This window comes from Malus domestica, chromosome 04, assembly GCF_042453785.1.
Source record: "Malus domestica chromosome 04, GDT2T_hap1".
Classification (NCBI taxonomy): domain Eukaryota; kingdom Viridiplantae; phylum Streptophyta; class Magnoliopsida; order Rosales; family Rosaceae; genus Malus; species Malus domestica.
The window spans coordinates 24913904-24931780 of record NC_091664.1 but is presented as its reverse complement, the minus strand read 5'-3'; the positions used below and the strand labels follow the sequence as shown (position 1 = coordinate 24931780).

General features: G+C 37.2%; 2 protein-coding genes across 2 annotated transcripts; one reads left to right on the top strand and one right to left on the bottom strand.

Moving 5' to 3' along the window:
* Positions 1 to 10963: 10963 nt before the first annotated feature.
* Positions 10964 to 12884, top strand: LOC103433683 (uncharacterized protein At5g01610-like). The gene is made up of 3 exons (XM_008371953.4): positions 10964 to 11326; positions 11682 to 11736; positions 12363 to 12884. The coding sequence occupies exons 1-3, from the start codon at positions 11240 to 11242 to the stop codon at positions 12731 to 12733; spliced, it is 513 nt and encodes a 170-aa protein (XP_008370175.1). The 5' UTR covers positions 10964 to 11239; the 3' UTR covers positions 12734 to 12884.
* Positions 12885 to 13423: 539 nt separating this feature from the next.
* On the bottom strand, positions 13424 to 15549 carry LOC103433684 (uncharacterized). The gene is made up of 2 exons (XM_008371954.4): positions 14418 to 15549; positions 13424 to 13933 (listed from the first exon to the last, which is right to left on the bottom strand). Exons 1-2 carry the CDS (start codon positions 15186 to 15188, stop codon positions 13724 to 13726), a joined length of 981 nt encoding a protein of 326 aa, XP_008370176.1. The 5' UTR covers positions 15189 to 15549; the 3' UTR covers positions 13424 to 13723.
* Positions 15550 to 17877: the final 2328 nt, after the last annotated feature.

Below are 17877 nucleotides of genomic sequence, written 5' to 3'. Positions count from 1 at the left end.
CATTTACTCAGTCCCAGACCCAGATTATGAGCGTGAAGACAAATTTTGAGAAATAAAAACTTGGACCAAACTGATTACCACACCCTTTCATCCTTCTTCCTTTTCTTATTAAATATACTCATATTCATGTTAGCCAGCGTTTACTATTCCACTCCATGCTTGTTCGTATTGAAACCCGTTTTTTCTTTGGAGCCAAAGTGTTATAGATACTAACATATGGGCACACACAAAGTATGTGAGAAAATTTTTTATTTTTGTTTTTGAAATAGAAGGGGAGAGGAAGAGAGTGATAGAGAATGTGGGAGTGGGAAATTTATTTTTTTAATTTTTTAATTAGAGATATGTTAGGATTTTTGAAAAAATAAAATAAAATTTGGTTGTGCGAAATTACATTTCTGCCTCATATTTCTTATTTATGTTCTGTTTTAATTAGAGGGTTAAACTGATAATTTCATACGATTTTGGTTGACAATGAGTGTTTTATTAATTAGTAGAGATTAGTAAGTGCGACAGTCATTTTGTCAAGTACGTAGTGCGTCTTATTTATTTATGAATAATAATATAAGTGGATAATATGAGTTGTTATATCATCAAATAAGATATAGTAGGAGCAGGATTTTGTTTTACTGAAAATACAACTTTAGCTCTTAAAATTGAATTTTCTCCACATAAAACCCGACATAAGTTTTTTACTTGAATAAAACTCATTGACTAGATTCCACATCAGCAAATTCATCAATTATGTTTGACTTAACACATTAAAATAATTCGGATGCCTAAACTACCCCTATTTGATTTTTTTTTTTGATATGATGTACATAATTAATGCCATGAGGATGGATGGTAAGGGAGAATTAATGATTATATAGATATATAAACATTAATGTTATAAATTCATTGCCTAATATATAATAACATAAAACATGTCTAATATATGTTATTATACATGCTTAATTAAGTCAATAAAATTCTATTTTACATATTAATGTAGGTAAATTATTTCACACACGCACATATATATAAAGGAAAACTAATGAAAATGGCTTGAAAATTTTGAGTTTTAATGATAAGGACAAAATAAAGGGTAAAGTGAATAGTACCAGGATTGACTTTTTAGTGTAAAAATGTGGTTTTTCGTTAAAGTGAACAGTACCAGGTGCTTTTCGTTAAAGTTCCATATATATAATGCATGATATATGTAAAATTCATGCAAAATAATTTACCTACAAAAAAAAAATATTTGATTCAAATAGTGCACCTACTATTAAAAATTTAAAATGTTAGATTGCATAAAAAAATAATATACCCAATATATGTAAAATACATGAAAAATAATTTACCTACATAATAACAAACCCATATATGCAACATACATGCAAACTAATTTACCTACATAATAAAACAATATTATTTTGTTTAATACTAATTTACCTATTATTTGTACATATAATAATAAAATGTGCCAAATATATATATATATATACATACATACATACATATATATATATATATATGATATTGATACATACAAAATAAAATATCTACCTAACAAAATAATGCTATTTGATTCAAAATTAATTTACTTACAAAATAAAGCAATGTTATTTGATTCTAAGCTAATTTACCTATTATTTGTACATATATCTTATAGTAATAAAATGTGTCAAATATATGTAATAATATATTAAAAATAAGTTACTTACAAAATAAAAGAATTGTCACATCCCAGCCCGGGGCCCCCACCACATCTCGGGCTCGACTCCGCCGTAGCACGATATTGTCCGCTTTGAGCCCCGACTACGCCCTCACGGTTTTGTTTCTGAGAACTCACACGAGAACTTCCCAGTGGGTCATCCATCATGGGATTGCTCTCGCACGAACTTGCTTAACTTCAGAGTTCCGATAGAACCCGAAGCTAGTGAGATCCCAAAATGCTTCGTGCTAGGTAGAGATGGGAATATACATATAAGACTTACAGGATCCTTACCCCTGGGTGATGTGGGATGTAACAATCCACCCCCTTAGGGGTCCGAAGTCCTTGTCGGCACACTTCTGGCCAGTGATTGGCTATAATACCAAATTATCACATCCCAGCCTGGGCCCTCACCACATCCCAAGCTCGACTCTGCCGTAGCATGATATTGTCCACTTTGGACCCTGACCACGCCCTCATGGTTTTGTTTCTGGGAACTCACACGAGAACTTCCCAGTGGGTCACCCATCATGAGATTGCTCTCGCGCGAACTTGCTTAACTTCGGAGTTCCGATGGAACCCGAAGCCAGTGAGCTCCCAAAAGGTCTCGTGCTAGGTAGAGATGAGAATATATATATATAAGCCTTACAGGATCCTCACCCTTGGGTGATGTGGGATGTAACAAGAATGTTATTGGATTCATTATTAATTTACCTACAAAATATATATTATTTGCTAATCATAAATTTACATATAGGTAAATTAATTACTTTAACATATATGTTAGTACTGTGCACACACACACACACACACATATATATATATATATATATATACATACATATTTGAATGTATAGTAGTACTATATACAAATAGTTAAATTATATATATATATATTGAACTTCTAGCAGTACTATATACTTTTGAACGTGTGTATATGTGTGTGTGTATATATATATGTATATATACGTGCAATAATTATTTGTTCATTATAATTAAGGTGAGTAATAACATTTGTTGATTTGATTTGAATATTGTGGCACAAGCTACAAATGTTTTGTAATAATAGGTTAATTACTTTTCTACTTGGTAGTTTTTTTTTTCAAATTTGGGTTTTGTTTAGATGTTTATTATTAGGTGGGTTTTTATTTAGGAAATAAGAGTTGTAAGGGTCTATATCTAAAGAACCCTTTTGTTTGTACCATACTTAGGGCCTCCGTATTTAGATATTGTATAAATACTCGGGGGACTCAAATGTAATTATGTAATAAAGGAATGGGCAACTATGTAATAAGTGAGGAGCCCTTATTCTATAAAAGTGTCACATCCCGGCCCGGGGTATATATTCTATCGATATGTTTTATGAGGTTGGATTTGATTATTGTTCTAGGTGCCGATCGTCATGACGCCTTGATGTGTTGTGCTAGGGAGTTGTTAGGCGAACTCCAGGTGAGTGGGCAGTATTTCTGTTTATACCTATATACTATTGATATTTTTCCCAGAAATTGAGTTTAAATGAAAGTACGTTTTAAAATGCCATGCATGCATATCATGAGATATATGAATTGATAATTGATGCATATATATATGTGAATTGGTGTTGTGGACGCACAGGTAAGTATCAGGTGAGTTTTATGTTATTCATGTGAATCATTGATGATGTGAATTGTGTTAAGAGCTCATAACCTGGACCCCTGGTGTTAGTGCTTATATTATTCACCGCACCACATGCTCACCTTGGATCCAAGTAGGTGCATGTCGTACAGACCGATAGAGGGTTCCGACATGCTAGTCGTATAGACCACTAGAGGTGGTTCCGACTGGTAGGTGACCTTAGATTATGTGCACAGATGATTAATGAGAGAAGCACTAGAGCGTATTATTACACCATTCTTGTCGTACAGACTACTTCAGGTAATTCCGACTTATGTGCAGAGTAGCGCCGTACAGGTCACCGTGGTGACTCTGGTTGGATTGGATATTGAGCTATAGAATTAACCGTACAGGACCAACTGCGGGTCTCCGATTGATTCTTTATTTCACCTGTTATATTGATGCATCCATATTCTGTTTTTGACATTATGGCATGGCATACTTTCCGATTTTGATAAGGATTGATGATTTGAGATATTTGAAGGTATATGCTATTATGTTATTTTCTGGGAAAGTATACAGGTTTTACATCGAGGGGTTAGAAATGTTTTAAATGAAATGTTTTCGAAAAACTTTGTTTTACTGACACACTCAACTTTGTTTTGCGCCCCTCCAGGTTCTAGATAGCAGAGCTTTGGTGGCCACGAGGAATCCAACGGTGTTCTGACAGAAATTCACAAATGTAGGACTCACCCTCGGGTGTTTCATCTTAGTAATTGTATTTTTAAAGCTTATGAACTGTGTAAATGGTTACGTCACTCTCACGTGACGGCTAGCATGCCCTCATTCAGGACGGGGTGTGTCAAAAATGGACTCCTCACCCTCACAATAGGAGGAGGCCAATTCTTTGGCCTGACTCTCACCCTCTCAAAGCCTCACTCTCATTACAGAGGCTTTTTCTCTCTCCCTCACAATCCTCTTAGAGAAATACAATAATCAGTGTGGACGTAGCCCAAACATTGGGGTGAACCACGATACATCTTGTGTTCTTTACTTTCTTGCAGATTCACGGTCGAATTTACGTTGTTCCAAGACCCCTCCGGTTTTGTGGATCAACATTTGGCACCGTCTGTGAGAATTGACACGAAAAGCTATGTCGGTTCTCTTTTATTTTTTCCATCTCACCACACTCTACCGTGAATCTGTGGAAACCCAAGAACCAAAACAAAAGGAAATCCAAAAACAAAAACAGGCACAAATCCGACGGCCAATTTCAAGTTGGTGATCCTGAATGGCAAGGCTCACTTGGAGACATATCAGAAGTCGTTTCAGACGAGAGATGTTTTTACTCTATGGGGGATCCTACAATTGTTACGGAGGTATCCAGGGAAAATGCCTGATTTGGAGCTCATGTTTGACTGTGTTGACTAGCCCGTCATTTTATTAAGGTTCTATAACCAGCCCAATTCCACGGCTCCATTACCATTGTCTCACTACTACGGAGATGACAGATCTAACTGCTGAGCAGTGGCAGTAGCAGCAGCAGCAACATGACAACTGAAGAATGAGATGCAGTTCATGTAAATGTGATCCTACCACCTGGGTTCAGATTCCGTCTGACTACCACTACTACATTTCCTCCGACTCCGACCACTCGTCCACCTCCGATGACTATTCCGACACTAAAGCTCTATTCTTTTACTATTAAAACTCTCAGTTTCTCACCGGAAAACCCGCAGGATCTTTCGTCGGAATCGGAATCGGGTCGAGTTGGCCCGGATGCTCCACTTTTGGCTTTGCATTTTTGGCAAAAAACAAGTCCTAACTTCGAAAGGGACAGAAATATGGATGACTTAAAGTCTTCGGCAGAAAACAAGAGAGAGAGAGACGAAGTGGAGGAGCCAGATAAGGTAAAATCTCGAAGCTACCAATCTTCGACGACTTCTAGGGTTTGTACATGGAAAACTCTACCTCTTCACCGGAGACTGTTGCACGATCGTCATTCTTCCGCTGTTGTCACTGCCACTGTTGTTGCTTATGCAACTAAAAACCCATATTCTCTGTCGAGACCCTCGACATTTTGGTTTCTAAATCTTAGCCCATGGGTTTTCAAAATTCGACAAATTTTGGTGCTGATGGTTTACACGGAGGCTCAGCCTGGTCTATTTCTCGTGTTTAACTCCTATCACAATACGACCTCGTCAAATTCAGTCCAATCCGTCAACGACTCCACCACCTTCCTCGAGACATCAATGGACGTGCTTCTTGTCGATAAAAATGATGACCTTCGCCTCAAGGAGCTTCAAGATAAAGCACATAAACTATCTTGCACTCCAGATAGTACTTTAGTGCCCTGCCACCTTTCCGACATCAAGAAAAGAAAATCTATATGCTCTAATCTTCAAGCGGGGAGATCAAGAAAAGCAAAAGATGACCTTGCAAAGCAACATGGGTGGATAGAGAAGGAGTGAGGAGATCAAGAAAAGAAGAAACCAAAAGCAAAGCAGAAAACGAAAGCAAAAGCAAAGCAGAAAACGAAAGCAAAAGCAAAGCAAAAAACAAAAGCAAAAGCAAAAGCAACGCACCAACGATCTGTAACTGTCGAAGCTTTTGTGTCAAAACCTTTGTTTTAAATGATGTAATTTATTTTTTCTTATCTTTCGAAGACATCTGTAACCTCATTAAAGGGTAAAAAAAAAAAAAAGGCAAGCCCAAAATAAAAGGCTGAAATGATATGTGGAGGGCGAAGGCCCATATGCCCAAAAGAGTCAAGCCCTCTATTATCACCAACTAGGTGATCAAAAGTACGCCCAGTGCTATAGAAAATTATTCGGCAACCTGCCGCTATTATCACCAATCAGGTGATCAAAAGTACGCCTAGTACTCCAAAATTATTTGGCAACCTACCGCTATTATCACCAACCAGGTGATCAAAAGTAAGCCCAGTACTCCAAAATTATTCGGCAACCTGCCGCTATTATCACCCACTAGGTGATCAAAAGTACGTCCAGTACTCTAAAATTATACATGAGCATCACTCATGTCAATCATACATAAATATACATGAGCATCACTTATGTCAACATTCATGAGCATTACTCATATCCACATCCATGAGCATTACTCATGTCAATCAACTTCGAAAGCTTCATTTACAGAGCTCCAGCTTCGAGAACTCCAGCTTCAAAAGCTTCATTTACAAAAGCTCCAGCTTTAAAGCTTCACTTGCAAAGCTTCACCTACAAAACTTCAATACAGGGTATACAAATACCGCCTCCGAACAACCGCCACTTTGGCCCATACATTATATACCATATATTGGGCCTCAACTAGGCCTCATGAAAAATACTTGGGGGACTTAACCCATTATTTATGTACTGAGGAGTGAGCCCTTATTTCAATAAAAGGGACTCCCTCACTTTCATTAGAGAGCACCCATTATTCATGTACTGAGGAGCGAGCCCTTATTTTATAAAAGTGACTCCCTCACCTTCATTAGAGAGCATCGCCGCCAGCTGAGCAACCGTCTCGCCGCAAGCATCACTCCTAACCCATCACTTATGTATTGAGGAGCGAACCCTTATTATATAAAAGGGCATTAGAGAGCATCGTCGCCTACCGAGCAACCGCTTCGCCGCAAGCATCAACTCTAGCCCATTATTTATGTACTGAGGAGCGAACCCTTATTCTATAAAAGGGACTTCCTCACCTTCAAACGCCCCAAGCCGAGCCAACCAAGGCAACATAAGCCATAAGCCAAGCAGCCTCGCAACATGTGCTTCATCTAGTTGAGCCTCATTTCACATTGAGCACCGCCTCATATTGAGTATTCAGTTTTAGACGACATCTTGTTACTTCGGCCCACACATGGACTGAATTTCAAGTCTCCAGCCAAAAGACTCTCTTGACTGAAGACTTGGGGGACTACTGTTTGTACCATACTTAAGGCATCCGTATTTAAATCTCGTATAAATACTCGGAGGACTCAATTGTAATTATGTAATAAAGGAAGGGACAAATATGTAATAAGTGAGGAGCCCTTATTCTATAAAAGGGACTCTTCACCCTCACAATAGGAGGAGGCCAATTCTTAGGCCTGACTCTCACCCTCTCAAAGCCTCACTCTCATTACAGAGAGTCTCTCTCTCCCCCTCACAATCCTCTCAGAGAAATACAATAATCAGTGTGGACGTAGCCCAAACATTGGGGTGAACCATGATACATCTTGTGTTCTTTACTTTTTTGCAGATTCACGGTCGGATTTACGTTGTTCTAAGACCCCTCCGGTTTTGTGCATCAACACCTTTGTTTTATTATTTACACTAAATGGGTGGGGGAGTAGGCTAAGCCTCATAATAGGCTAGTAATAATGTGGGTCAAATTTGTATTTTCGCAAGAATCAAATCTAAGATCTCTCGCTTACAAATGAAGAAGAATGTCACTAGACCGTAGTACTAAGTGGCGGATTTCGTTTTATTAAAAACAAAAGCAAAAAATACATAGAACCATCGTAGGATATATATGTATTCACTATATTATAGGACTTCTATTCATAATTGTTTCTCTCTTTTTTCTCTAAAATATGACAGTCATATATGGTAAATATGTGATCCCTAACTCTATCGTCTTGTTATTTTACGTACACTAAGGTTGAAATAGGTTCTCCACTAAAAAGGAGCTCGATGCATAAGTCATTAATTACAACAAGATTATATTAATATTCCCACGTGACTGTGTATTGGACTATATGACAGTTTCTCCAACTTCGAATCTCTTTAAGATAGACAAAGTACACAAAATATGTAAATTTGTATCTGCCAGTGTGTTCATCTTGAGTTCGATATATATCTTTCAACTAAAGTACTTAAACCACTTGGTTTCTTCTTTTCAAAATACTAATCAAATTGCTTTATTCAATCTTTGCTTCTTGATTTCTCTTCTGGATTGATTCCATTCTTCTAAAAGCATTGCTTTCCTTCCACTTGACATTTAAAAACTTAAACGTACCAATCGGTATATTTTTTATTTCCTTTCTCACTCATGATTGGATTAATTAACTTAACCATGCATTTTTAAAATATCGGGTTCTGTATGAATAGTGAATTTGATGCCCAACTTTTCCAAGATTGTGATGCCAAATGCTATTAACTTTAAGAGATTCTTTGTACATCCAAAAGTGATCTAAAACCAAAGTTTTGAAAAACAAAACGTGAAGGACAGATTTACCTCTTGTAAAATGACCCAAAAACTCAATTAAAATTGGTTTTAGAATTTAAAAAAAATAAAGAAATTAACTAATTTTGTTGGAATTTGTCACCAAACAAAAAAACTATTTTTTTTAAATTTAAAAATATTTCCACAAAAATATATGAACCTTTTGCCTCTTCGAGCCAAACCCCTAAGGTTGCCTCTTCGATCTCCAGTGTTGAGTCCGTTCACTATCACTTCTGGCAGCCCCTATTTCCCCGACATCACCTCATCCTCCTAAGGTATTAAATATCGATGATATCGGAAATATCGGTAGTTCAAAAATACGGAAATTTCGATGAAAATATTGGGATATTATTGATATCGATAAAAATTGAATAAAAACTACGTAAATTGTAAGAAAAACTTGGAAATTTTCATTGAAACTTTGCAGAATGTTTATTTAGTCAATTAGTTTATCACAAAAAATTGGAAAGAAATGCATTGCATGATAGATATAACTGATTTAAGTTGATTATATAGCGAGTTGGCAAATTTGGGAGTATAGAAAATATATAGTAATTAATGAAAGAGGTTTAAACACACCATAATCATTTATATATAATGAATTAGTACAATATTTTACACTTTATACATTGCATGGTAAGATACATGAGTGACTTAGCAAGGTCTAAAATATCGATGATATCGGAAATATCGGTAGTCCAAAAAAATATCGATGGTTCAAAAACACGGAAATTTCGATGGAAATATCGGGATATTATGGATATTTTAGACCATTGTCCTATCTCAACTCCCCAAGCCCCTCACCCGATCCCTTCCTTCTCGAATCTACACAAGGACCACAACTATCAACCACCATGCCCAGCCACAATACTACCCAAACCCCCACATGACATGGAATCTGGAACAACAAAGTTTGTTTTTATTTTAGTTTTACATTTCTTTTAAATTTGTAGCTTTTAAGTTTCATTTTTAATGAAATAAAGCATGATTTATCGAGGGTTGGATTTGGTATATTTGCAAAGATAGTGGGGTATCCAAAGAAACTAAAAAGTAAAACATGGGCGGCCAATAAAGTTATGTTTATAAAAAAATAAATGACTTATGTTTATAAAAAAATAAAAATACAATAAGACTTGTCCTAGTACAATTGGTACAATTGAAATAATATTATAAAGTGCAAAAGTGGTTGCAAATTGTGCGAACATTGAGCTAAAATGTAGTTGGATATCTATAGAAATATATAAATAAAAGCATTGGGTTTTGATACAAGTTGTTAAACCTTTTCATATATACGTTGAATGAAGAGAGTGGGAAAATTCTAAATATCAAAGGAAGAGAGGGAACGAGGGGGAAGGTTTCGGTGCACTGTGCGCGATGTAGGTTGATGACGAGTGGCAATGAGCAAGCATGCATGCACAACGGACACAGCAGCACCGAGATCAAGTCTATATGCATGCATGCATTGGAACAACGTACGTGACGTTCTCGATGTATGTATATCCCATGTGACATGAGACAGCTATAGAACTGCTAATTTGTCATCGTCCTCTTGCTCGTTTCGTTTCCTATTAATAGGGCAGTGACCTTTAGAAACCAAGAAAAACCAATTAGCTGTATAGATATTGTTTTAAAGGTCTCAAAGGATCATATGTTAACATGATGCAGCATTTCCTTATAATTCAGGTTTAAAAAAAAAACGACGCAAAACCAAAAAAGTTTTGAATCTCAACGAATAATTCAGCCCATGCATTCGAATTCAAAATTCTCTCATATTCTAAATTATTTTAATAATTTTGAACTTTCTCCAATTAATAATTAATAACTTTTTTTTTTTAGTTTTTAAAGAGGAGACAACCGGTGGTAAGACGATTATCCACGGTTATTGATTAATAATTAATAACTAAAAAAAACACATTTTATAACAAAAAAAAGATATTAAAGGCAATAAATAATGAGAAAGGATCTTTGCTGGATCCCTTTTGTGAGAATTTTGGGGATTCTCCAATTATATCTGTTTATCGTACATACTACATTGTGCAGTTATAAATTATTGTAAATTTTTTTATTTAAAATTGAATATAAACAGTATTTGATGAAAATTAACTGTACAATATACGATAAAAAGATGTGGTTTGAGAATCTCCGAAATTCCCACAAATAGAATCCGACGAGAATTTTCATAATTAACTACAAACGAAGGTCGTTTTATTTGGATCGAGATCCTCTCCTGAGCAGATGGAGATGATCCTCCTGACCAGACCTATCGGGTAATTCAATTTTTATCCAACATCTATAATTATTATAACTTTTAGAGAAACTTTCTATTTATATCCGTTGAATAAAAATTGAACGCCCGATGGACCTGATCAGGAAGATGCTCTTCATCTACTCAGGAGAGTATCCCGATCCATTTTATTTCACGACAATGCGCGGTCAAGAGTGAAATCCGACCCGACAGTTCACACGCATGTGTGTAAAAAAAGAAAAAAAAGAAAGAAAACGAGTAGGCGTGCCAACAAAGGGAGAGAGAAGAGTCAACGAGTGGATAGCGGGTCGACTCATCATACTTGAAATTTCCCCCAAAATTGGACGGACAATTAGGGGTGGGAGATAATTTCTGAGAAACCTTCAGAGCCAAGGCACAGAAAGAAGAGAGAGAGAGAGAGAGCCAGAGATCTTCCTCTCTCTCTAACATTCTGATCGGTTTCCTTCTAGAGAGAGAGAGAGAAGGCAATTCGCATGGATCAGATTTTGAACAAGGCGGGATCCTACTGGTTCAACCAGAAGGCCACCAAGGAGCTCGGCTCCGTCGGTGATGACCTCAACGTACTTTTCTCCCTCTCTCTCTCTCTCTCACTCTATCTGTCGATCTCAATTTAATTATGTTATTCAATTGATCATTTTAATCTGACTTAGGATCCAATCAGGGTTTTTTTTGGTTAATGATGATTTTGGTTCCCAAAGTTGATTTCTTTACACGATCTGAATTTTCTGTGTGGAGCCCACTTTCGTAATCGTGTTTAGGTTAATTTTTCATTAAAATGTTGTTTTGTTAAATCTGAATGATGATTGATTCGATATGTTAATTGTCAAGATTAATACTTTTCCAAATTTGGGTTTTTTTGTTTTGTTTTTGGTTTTATGACATTCTTTTCGCTAACATTGTTTGTCTGATGATTAGTCATTGCAAAACAGTGTCGAAGGAGGAGCCAAATGGTTGGTTAATAAATTCAAAGGTTAGCTTTCTCTGCTGGCTCTGTTTACTTGCATTGCCTGTTAAAGTAACCCCTCACATAATGTTGTTGTATGACTGATTTTACGACTCGTATAGTTCGGACGTTGTAGTTGTATTAATTCATGGGGTTAATATGTAATACGTCTAAGTAGTGCAATTAAAAGTGAGTGAGCGATCGCGTATTCTGGCCAGAGTATGGGTGTGCCAGTGCTGTAGAGCGCGTTGTGATTGAGGGTATGTTTGAGATGGTTTGTTCCTTAATCTTAATGATGCTGGGTGGATATGAGTACATTCGTACGACCCTTTTCCTATGGTTTTAACTTGCTCGACTCTCGAAAATGTCGTATGTGGAGTTCAAGCAAGTAACTTGCTGCTGGGGTTTCTTGAAATATAAGTTGTATTTGTGCAGCTGTGGAGGGTGGAATGGTGCTTCCGAGGTCTAGGTTTTGGATTATATAAACTGCTATACTCAGGGGTGGACTAGTACTATATTCGTTCACTCATTTTTTGTGCGACAGAGTCATTACTGGTGTAGTAAATTGAAAAGATTTGATTAGGTTTTGTAATCCTCGTGTAGGCCTGTGTTACTTTGATAAATCTTCATAACAATATAAGCAACCTTCTCAGGGAAAATGCAAAAGCCGTTGCCTGAGCTTCTAAAGGATTTTGACATGGCAATAGGAATCTTTCCTCGTGATGCTACCAACTATGAGTTTAATGAGGAGACTGGGAAAATTACTGTCTACATACCGACAGTCTGTGAAGTGGGCTACAGAGATTCGACTGTTTTACGTTTTTTCACCATTGTAACTGGATATTTGAAGAAAGGAAGGCTAGAAGATATACAGGGGATGAAGACAAAGGTGCTTATATGGGTAAATGTGTCATGCATCACATCGGAGGGATCGAAGCTCCATTTCACAGCTGGGTTGAAGAGAACCAGGAGTAGAGAGGCTTATGAGGTTCAAAGAGACGGAATTACTGTCGAGAAGTTTTAACAAGGGTCAGAATGCTCATCGGTTTTTATTGTGTAATTTAGTTTGTAGAGCTTTTGGACAATTTGGCTTGTACGAATTCGGGCTTAATCAACTCTTGTTTGTTTCCTGTGGACTTCGAACGGTTTGATGCAGTTATCCATGGTTGTAGAAATTTACTGTGTTTTATGTATCAAATTGGGCATTTTGCTTCCAACATATCGACTTTTGAATCACTTGTGTACCTCTCACAGACATATTAACCAAAGGGAAAATTTTTGAAATCTCATATGAACTTGTACATTTTTTTCAATTTGTCATAGAAAACTAAAATTTTAAGCAATTTGTCATTCCAACTTTCCGAAATCATCAATTTGTCATCTCACTCCAACTACGTAAAATTTTCCATCCAAAATAAGTCATGTGCCTTGTGTTCAAGGTTATTTATGTCATTTAAGATATTTTTACAAGTTCTTTACTTTAGTAAAACCCTTAAATTTTGTGTTCGAGGGTATTCATGCGGATCGTTGTGTTCGAGTCGCGTATGTGCGTCTACAACTCTATTTTTGGCACCAAACCTCAACTCGTTTTTCATATTACAGAGCTCATATAAAATTTGATTTCATGACATGCTACACTGATCACCCTATAATTGTTTTGATTGAATGCAACTTAATAGAAGGAAGTGGTGTGTTAAAATGATAGAAATAACCCTGAACACAAGTCACATGACTTATTTTTGATGAAAAATTTAACATTTATGGTGAGATGACAAATTGATGATTTCGGAAAGTTGGTATTACAAATTGAAAAATGGGTACAAGTTCATATGACAGTTCACAAATTTTCCCTTCTACTAAACTAGAAGTTGGGAATTCCCGGTGAATTTATTAGTCATTTACACCAACAAGGGCTTTCAACCGAGTCGATTATGTGCATAAGTAACACCTCCAAAGCTGCTGCTCTAGTGTGTGAGAATCCAGATCAAGGTTTCTGCAGATCCATCTTCCTTGATCAAGTCCTGGAACTGTCGCTGCCATTGAGTTCTTGAAAGAAAGTTTTTGATGCTTCATAAGTGGACCAGCAAATTGCTGCAGCCGGGGCGTGGAAGAGCATCCTCGGAATCCAACCTCGCATAAGACTGCGGTACCCATCCTTCATCACCAGGCTTCGAATAACATCCCCTATCGAGTTACTCGAAAATCTATCGCACCCGCAAACCCCCTGTGTCAAAAAGAATGAAACCTTAAGAAAACCCCAAGTTTAATTCCAAACAGCCTACAGTCTAATCAGATTGAGTTGCTATTAGAACAGAAGTCAATTTAGTCTTTTGCAGTTTGCTAACAAGCAAGGCCTACTAAGGCAACTTGAAAGCAACAAATACAATCTTTCCAGTACTTGCATAGCAAAAAAAATCATAGCAACAAGGACTTTATCGTAACAAGAATGTCATTGTGGTGGTATCTTAAGCCAATCATGCACACTTCCAAATGAGGAAGTGAAGATGCAAAACAGTACGTTAGTGGCATGGGATACGTACCGCCACAATGGATTCCCGTCATTGATACGTTTATCTCTGGAACAACAAAGAACTAATTTTTTGTGGTGCGAAACTGCTTGTTCCTTCATCCAGATTCCAAACCCAATAAAAACCATACAAATTGGATCAAACATATTGAGCAACAAATTGATTGATAAAAGTTCTGACCTGACACTGCAATTGAGTTTTTACAACATCAAGCGGGGTGGTCACAGCCGCCGCCAAAGCCCCAGCAGCCGCACCTGCAGTGGCATGAACCACCAGCCTCTCGTCAGTCGCGCTCTCCGGCGACACCTCCATCAGCCCTCGCTTCGCTGCCTCATACGTAGCGAAATGGACGGCAGTAAACGGGGCATTCATCACAACAGTCGTCCTGTACGACTTGTAAAAAGCTCCAACCCCTTCTTCCACCAACACCCTCCTCACACAATCCGCAACTCCCTTGTACGGACTGCTCTGCAGCTGCAGCCGCTGCTTCACCACGTCCATCGGTGTGATCACCGCGTCGCTTGCAACGGTCGCAAACACCCCGGAAACCGCGTGTGCCACTGGGCTGTTCGGATTCCCACGTGAGAAATACTCCTTGAATATCTCGTACACTGAGAAATAAACTGCATGGGCAGGTCCTGCTCCGAGCCCCATTGCGCCGATGCCGCGGTAGAGCCCTGCGGGGCCTTCGAGCTTCAGAATCGAGCCAAGGGCCCGTCTAACGCCAATAGGTTGAACGGAACAGGACCCGCCAAAAATCTGCATGCGGGTTTTGAGCGTGTCAACTGGGAACATAGCCATGTGCTCAACTAGGCCCGCTATGGAGCCGGCAATCATGAACTGCCAGAACTCTAGGCCGTCATGGGCGGAGGAGGGGGATGCTGATATTTCTGGCCGGAAGTCGTGGGGTTGAGTGACGGTTTGGAATGCAGGGGAGGCGTCAATCGCCATGGTGAATGGTGTAGTACAAGATGGGGTTCAAACTTCGCGGAGAAAATTGTCGAAAAAAAAAATAAGCGATTCAAAATCAGGAAAATGAGTTCGAGTATGGAAAATCGTTTCGATCCTCTGTTCGTATTTGTAATCGGAATGGGGTTGGAGGGTTTACAAGAGGGAGTGAATGATTTGGGTTTGGGAATCGCTTTCCGGTTGAATGCGAAATATTGGGTTGTCTCCATATTGTAGAGAAAGTTTTTGGTTTTTGGGTGAATTTTTCAGAGAATGAAAGAAACTGAATTACATTTACACATTTAGTTCAGAAAGAAAGAAAGAAATCAAATTTAGAGTGTTTGAGAGATTAAAGAGAATCAGAAGGATTTCATATTTTTTTTGTAGATAACATGATTCTGGTGGTTGATAGTTGGGTTTTTTTTAAATTTTTAATTTTTATAAATAATTTAAAGAAGAAGTTTAACCATTAACCGTCATTTATGTCATTTACAAAAAAATAGTAAAAATTGGTCTTTCTAGCATCATTCCTAGTTTTCTATTTCCATTATGTATTATATGTGACCCCAAAGTTCATTTCTTTATTTGCTATTTTCTCGTAAACTTGCAGTTTCAGTTTGCAATTTAAAAAGGTTGAGTTGTTAATATCTTATTGATAATGTGCTAATTGTTGCTAGTAGAACATATCGACGCGTAATTAATACATTCTTTACAATATCTATACAATATTAGAAAGAGAGAAGTATTATCCAGAAAGATTCCCGTGTAAAAATTACATTGACTTCAGTTCCAAAACGAGAAAGCAATTCCATAAGCTTAAGGACAAATGGTGTGCCATGCTTGTGCTATCCACAAGCTTCAATCTTCGTTTATGTCCACATGCACACAAGTCTTACCACAATCAGTTTCCATCCCTGTCGAAAATTTCGCATTTCAATTCAAACCCCAAACTCAAAGTGTATATATATACAATATCTCAAAAGGGAGAATGGACTAATAAGGCACCCCTCCCATTATATCTACGATGGAAGTGCTAGGTGTCAAATAATCAAGAGTGCTGTTACGTCCACCAATCTGTCATCTTTTTTAATGCACCTTATATAACTAATGGGTGGAAAAACAAGATAAGTGAGTGTGCCAAATACACTTCTAATCATTCCTTTGTTTATCATGACCTAGGTGCCCAAAACAAAATTTGTAAGACGTTTTGTGGTCGTGAAGATGTAGAAAAACTTACATGCATCCGTTGAATGTAACATTTCTCATATTAATTCGCAACATCAATCATGTGAGCCGCATAGAATCATAAACTATAGTCATTGAATGACAAAAACTCTTCCATTGTAGAAAATGACACGCATGCAGGGTGTCGACATTATTCTTCACAAGGCTTCCAAAACAAGATGTTTTTTACATGGCAGAGAGCCTCAGAGCCACAGGTTCTCACATCGAGCGACCGTATATTAGACAAGCTCTTATCTCAAATTCAAGCATGCAGTCTTGGTCATTTTGCAGACTCCTTGCGTAACTGATTTGGTATGCTTATTTTCTGATGTTGTCCAAAAGCTTTTGTTGGGTTACTGTTCTAATCGTTATTTGGGTAACTTGTCAATGTTGAGAGTGAACTTATTAAATTGGACAGCAGTATGAGATATTGCGTCTTATAAGTTTCATCTAAATGGATCAGATTCCAAAAAATAAAATTGAACTCAAATTTTATTTTGTCCAGCTTCATCCACAAAACGAATAAAGTATTGCCTAGTATAAGAAAATGTCTTCACCAAATCAATAAAATCATGTCAGAATAGAGCATGCAGCGTAATAAGGAAAGTACATGACCAATTTTCCATTAGATCAGGCTCGTTTCCTAATAACTTAAATTTTTGTTATTCAATCCCATAAACGACTCACTCTCGCACAATCACTATTTCCGTCTTAACAAAAATAATAAAATCTCAGGAAAAAAATGGAACTCTAAGAAGTTGTCCAAACACGTAGAGACGTTCATTTAGTCGGTCACCATTTTTATTTGATTAGAGAAGATTCTGAGTTCGAACCTTATAAATGACCCTATAGGACTTGTTTGATGAAAAAAAAAATTGGCTTGGTTTGATTTGATTGATTCATTAGACATGAATGTTGAATGAAAATATGAATGTCAACTTGCATATTTGTTCGAGTGAAGGTAGAAGATGAAGAAATCATGAGAAATCTTATCCTTCCTAATCCCTTCAAAAATGTTGGGATTGACAGGGACAATTTTGATTTGTTCATGACTTCTCCACCTTATATCTTCAATGAGAAAAAAGACTATGCAAACTGACATTCATATTTGATATTTCTATCAACATCAGAATCCTTGACATCAAACGAGTCCATATGGTTCTCAATGACCTAACTTAAATAATGTTTTCCAATGAGTTAACATCCTTGTTTTGTTAATGAATTACTAATAAGTTAATATGGCTTTGATTTCTTTTTTTGTTCTTTTCTCTTTCAATGAATTACTAATCCAGGTTATCGCTCTAATTATTCGCAAGTGGGGGGAATGTCAGTATTATCTTTCCCTTATACAACGATATTCTAAGAAAAAGGGAAACATTCTACTCTAAGGGAAGAGGGGAAGGGAGATTAGGACACACAATGGGACAACCACTAATTAAGTATCCAACTCAACATAAATATAATACAT

Coding starts and splice junctions, on each gene's coding strand:
- LOC103433683 (XM_008371953.4), top strand. CDS start 11,240: ATGGATCAGATTTTGAACAAGGCGGGATCCTACTGGTTCAACCAGAAG. Junction 11,327..11,681: donor CCGTCGGTGATGACCTCAAC/GTACTTTTCTCC, acceptor TCTGATGATTAG/TCATTGCAAAACAGTGTCGA. Junction 11,737..12,362: donor GTTGGTTAATAAATTCAAAG/GTTAGCTTTCTC, acceptor CAACCTTCTCAG/GGAAAATGCAAAAGCCGTTG.
- LOC103433684 (XM_008371954.4), bottom strand. CDS start 15,188: ATGGCGATTGACGCCTCCCCTGCATTCCAAACCGTCACTCAACCCCAC. Junction 13,934..14,417: donor AAACTCAATTGCAGTGTCAG/GTCAGAACTTTT, acceptor TTTTTGACACAG/GGGGTTTGCGGGTGCGATAG.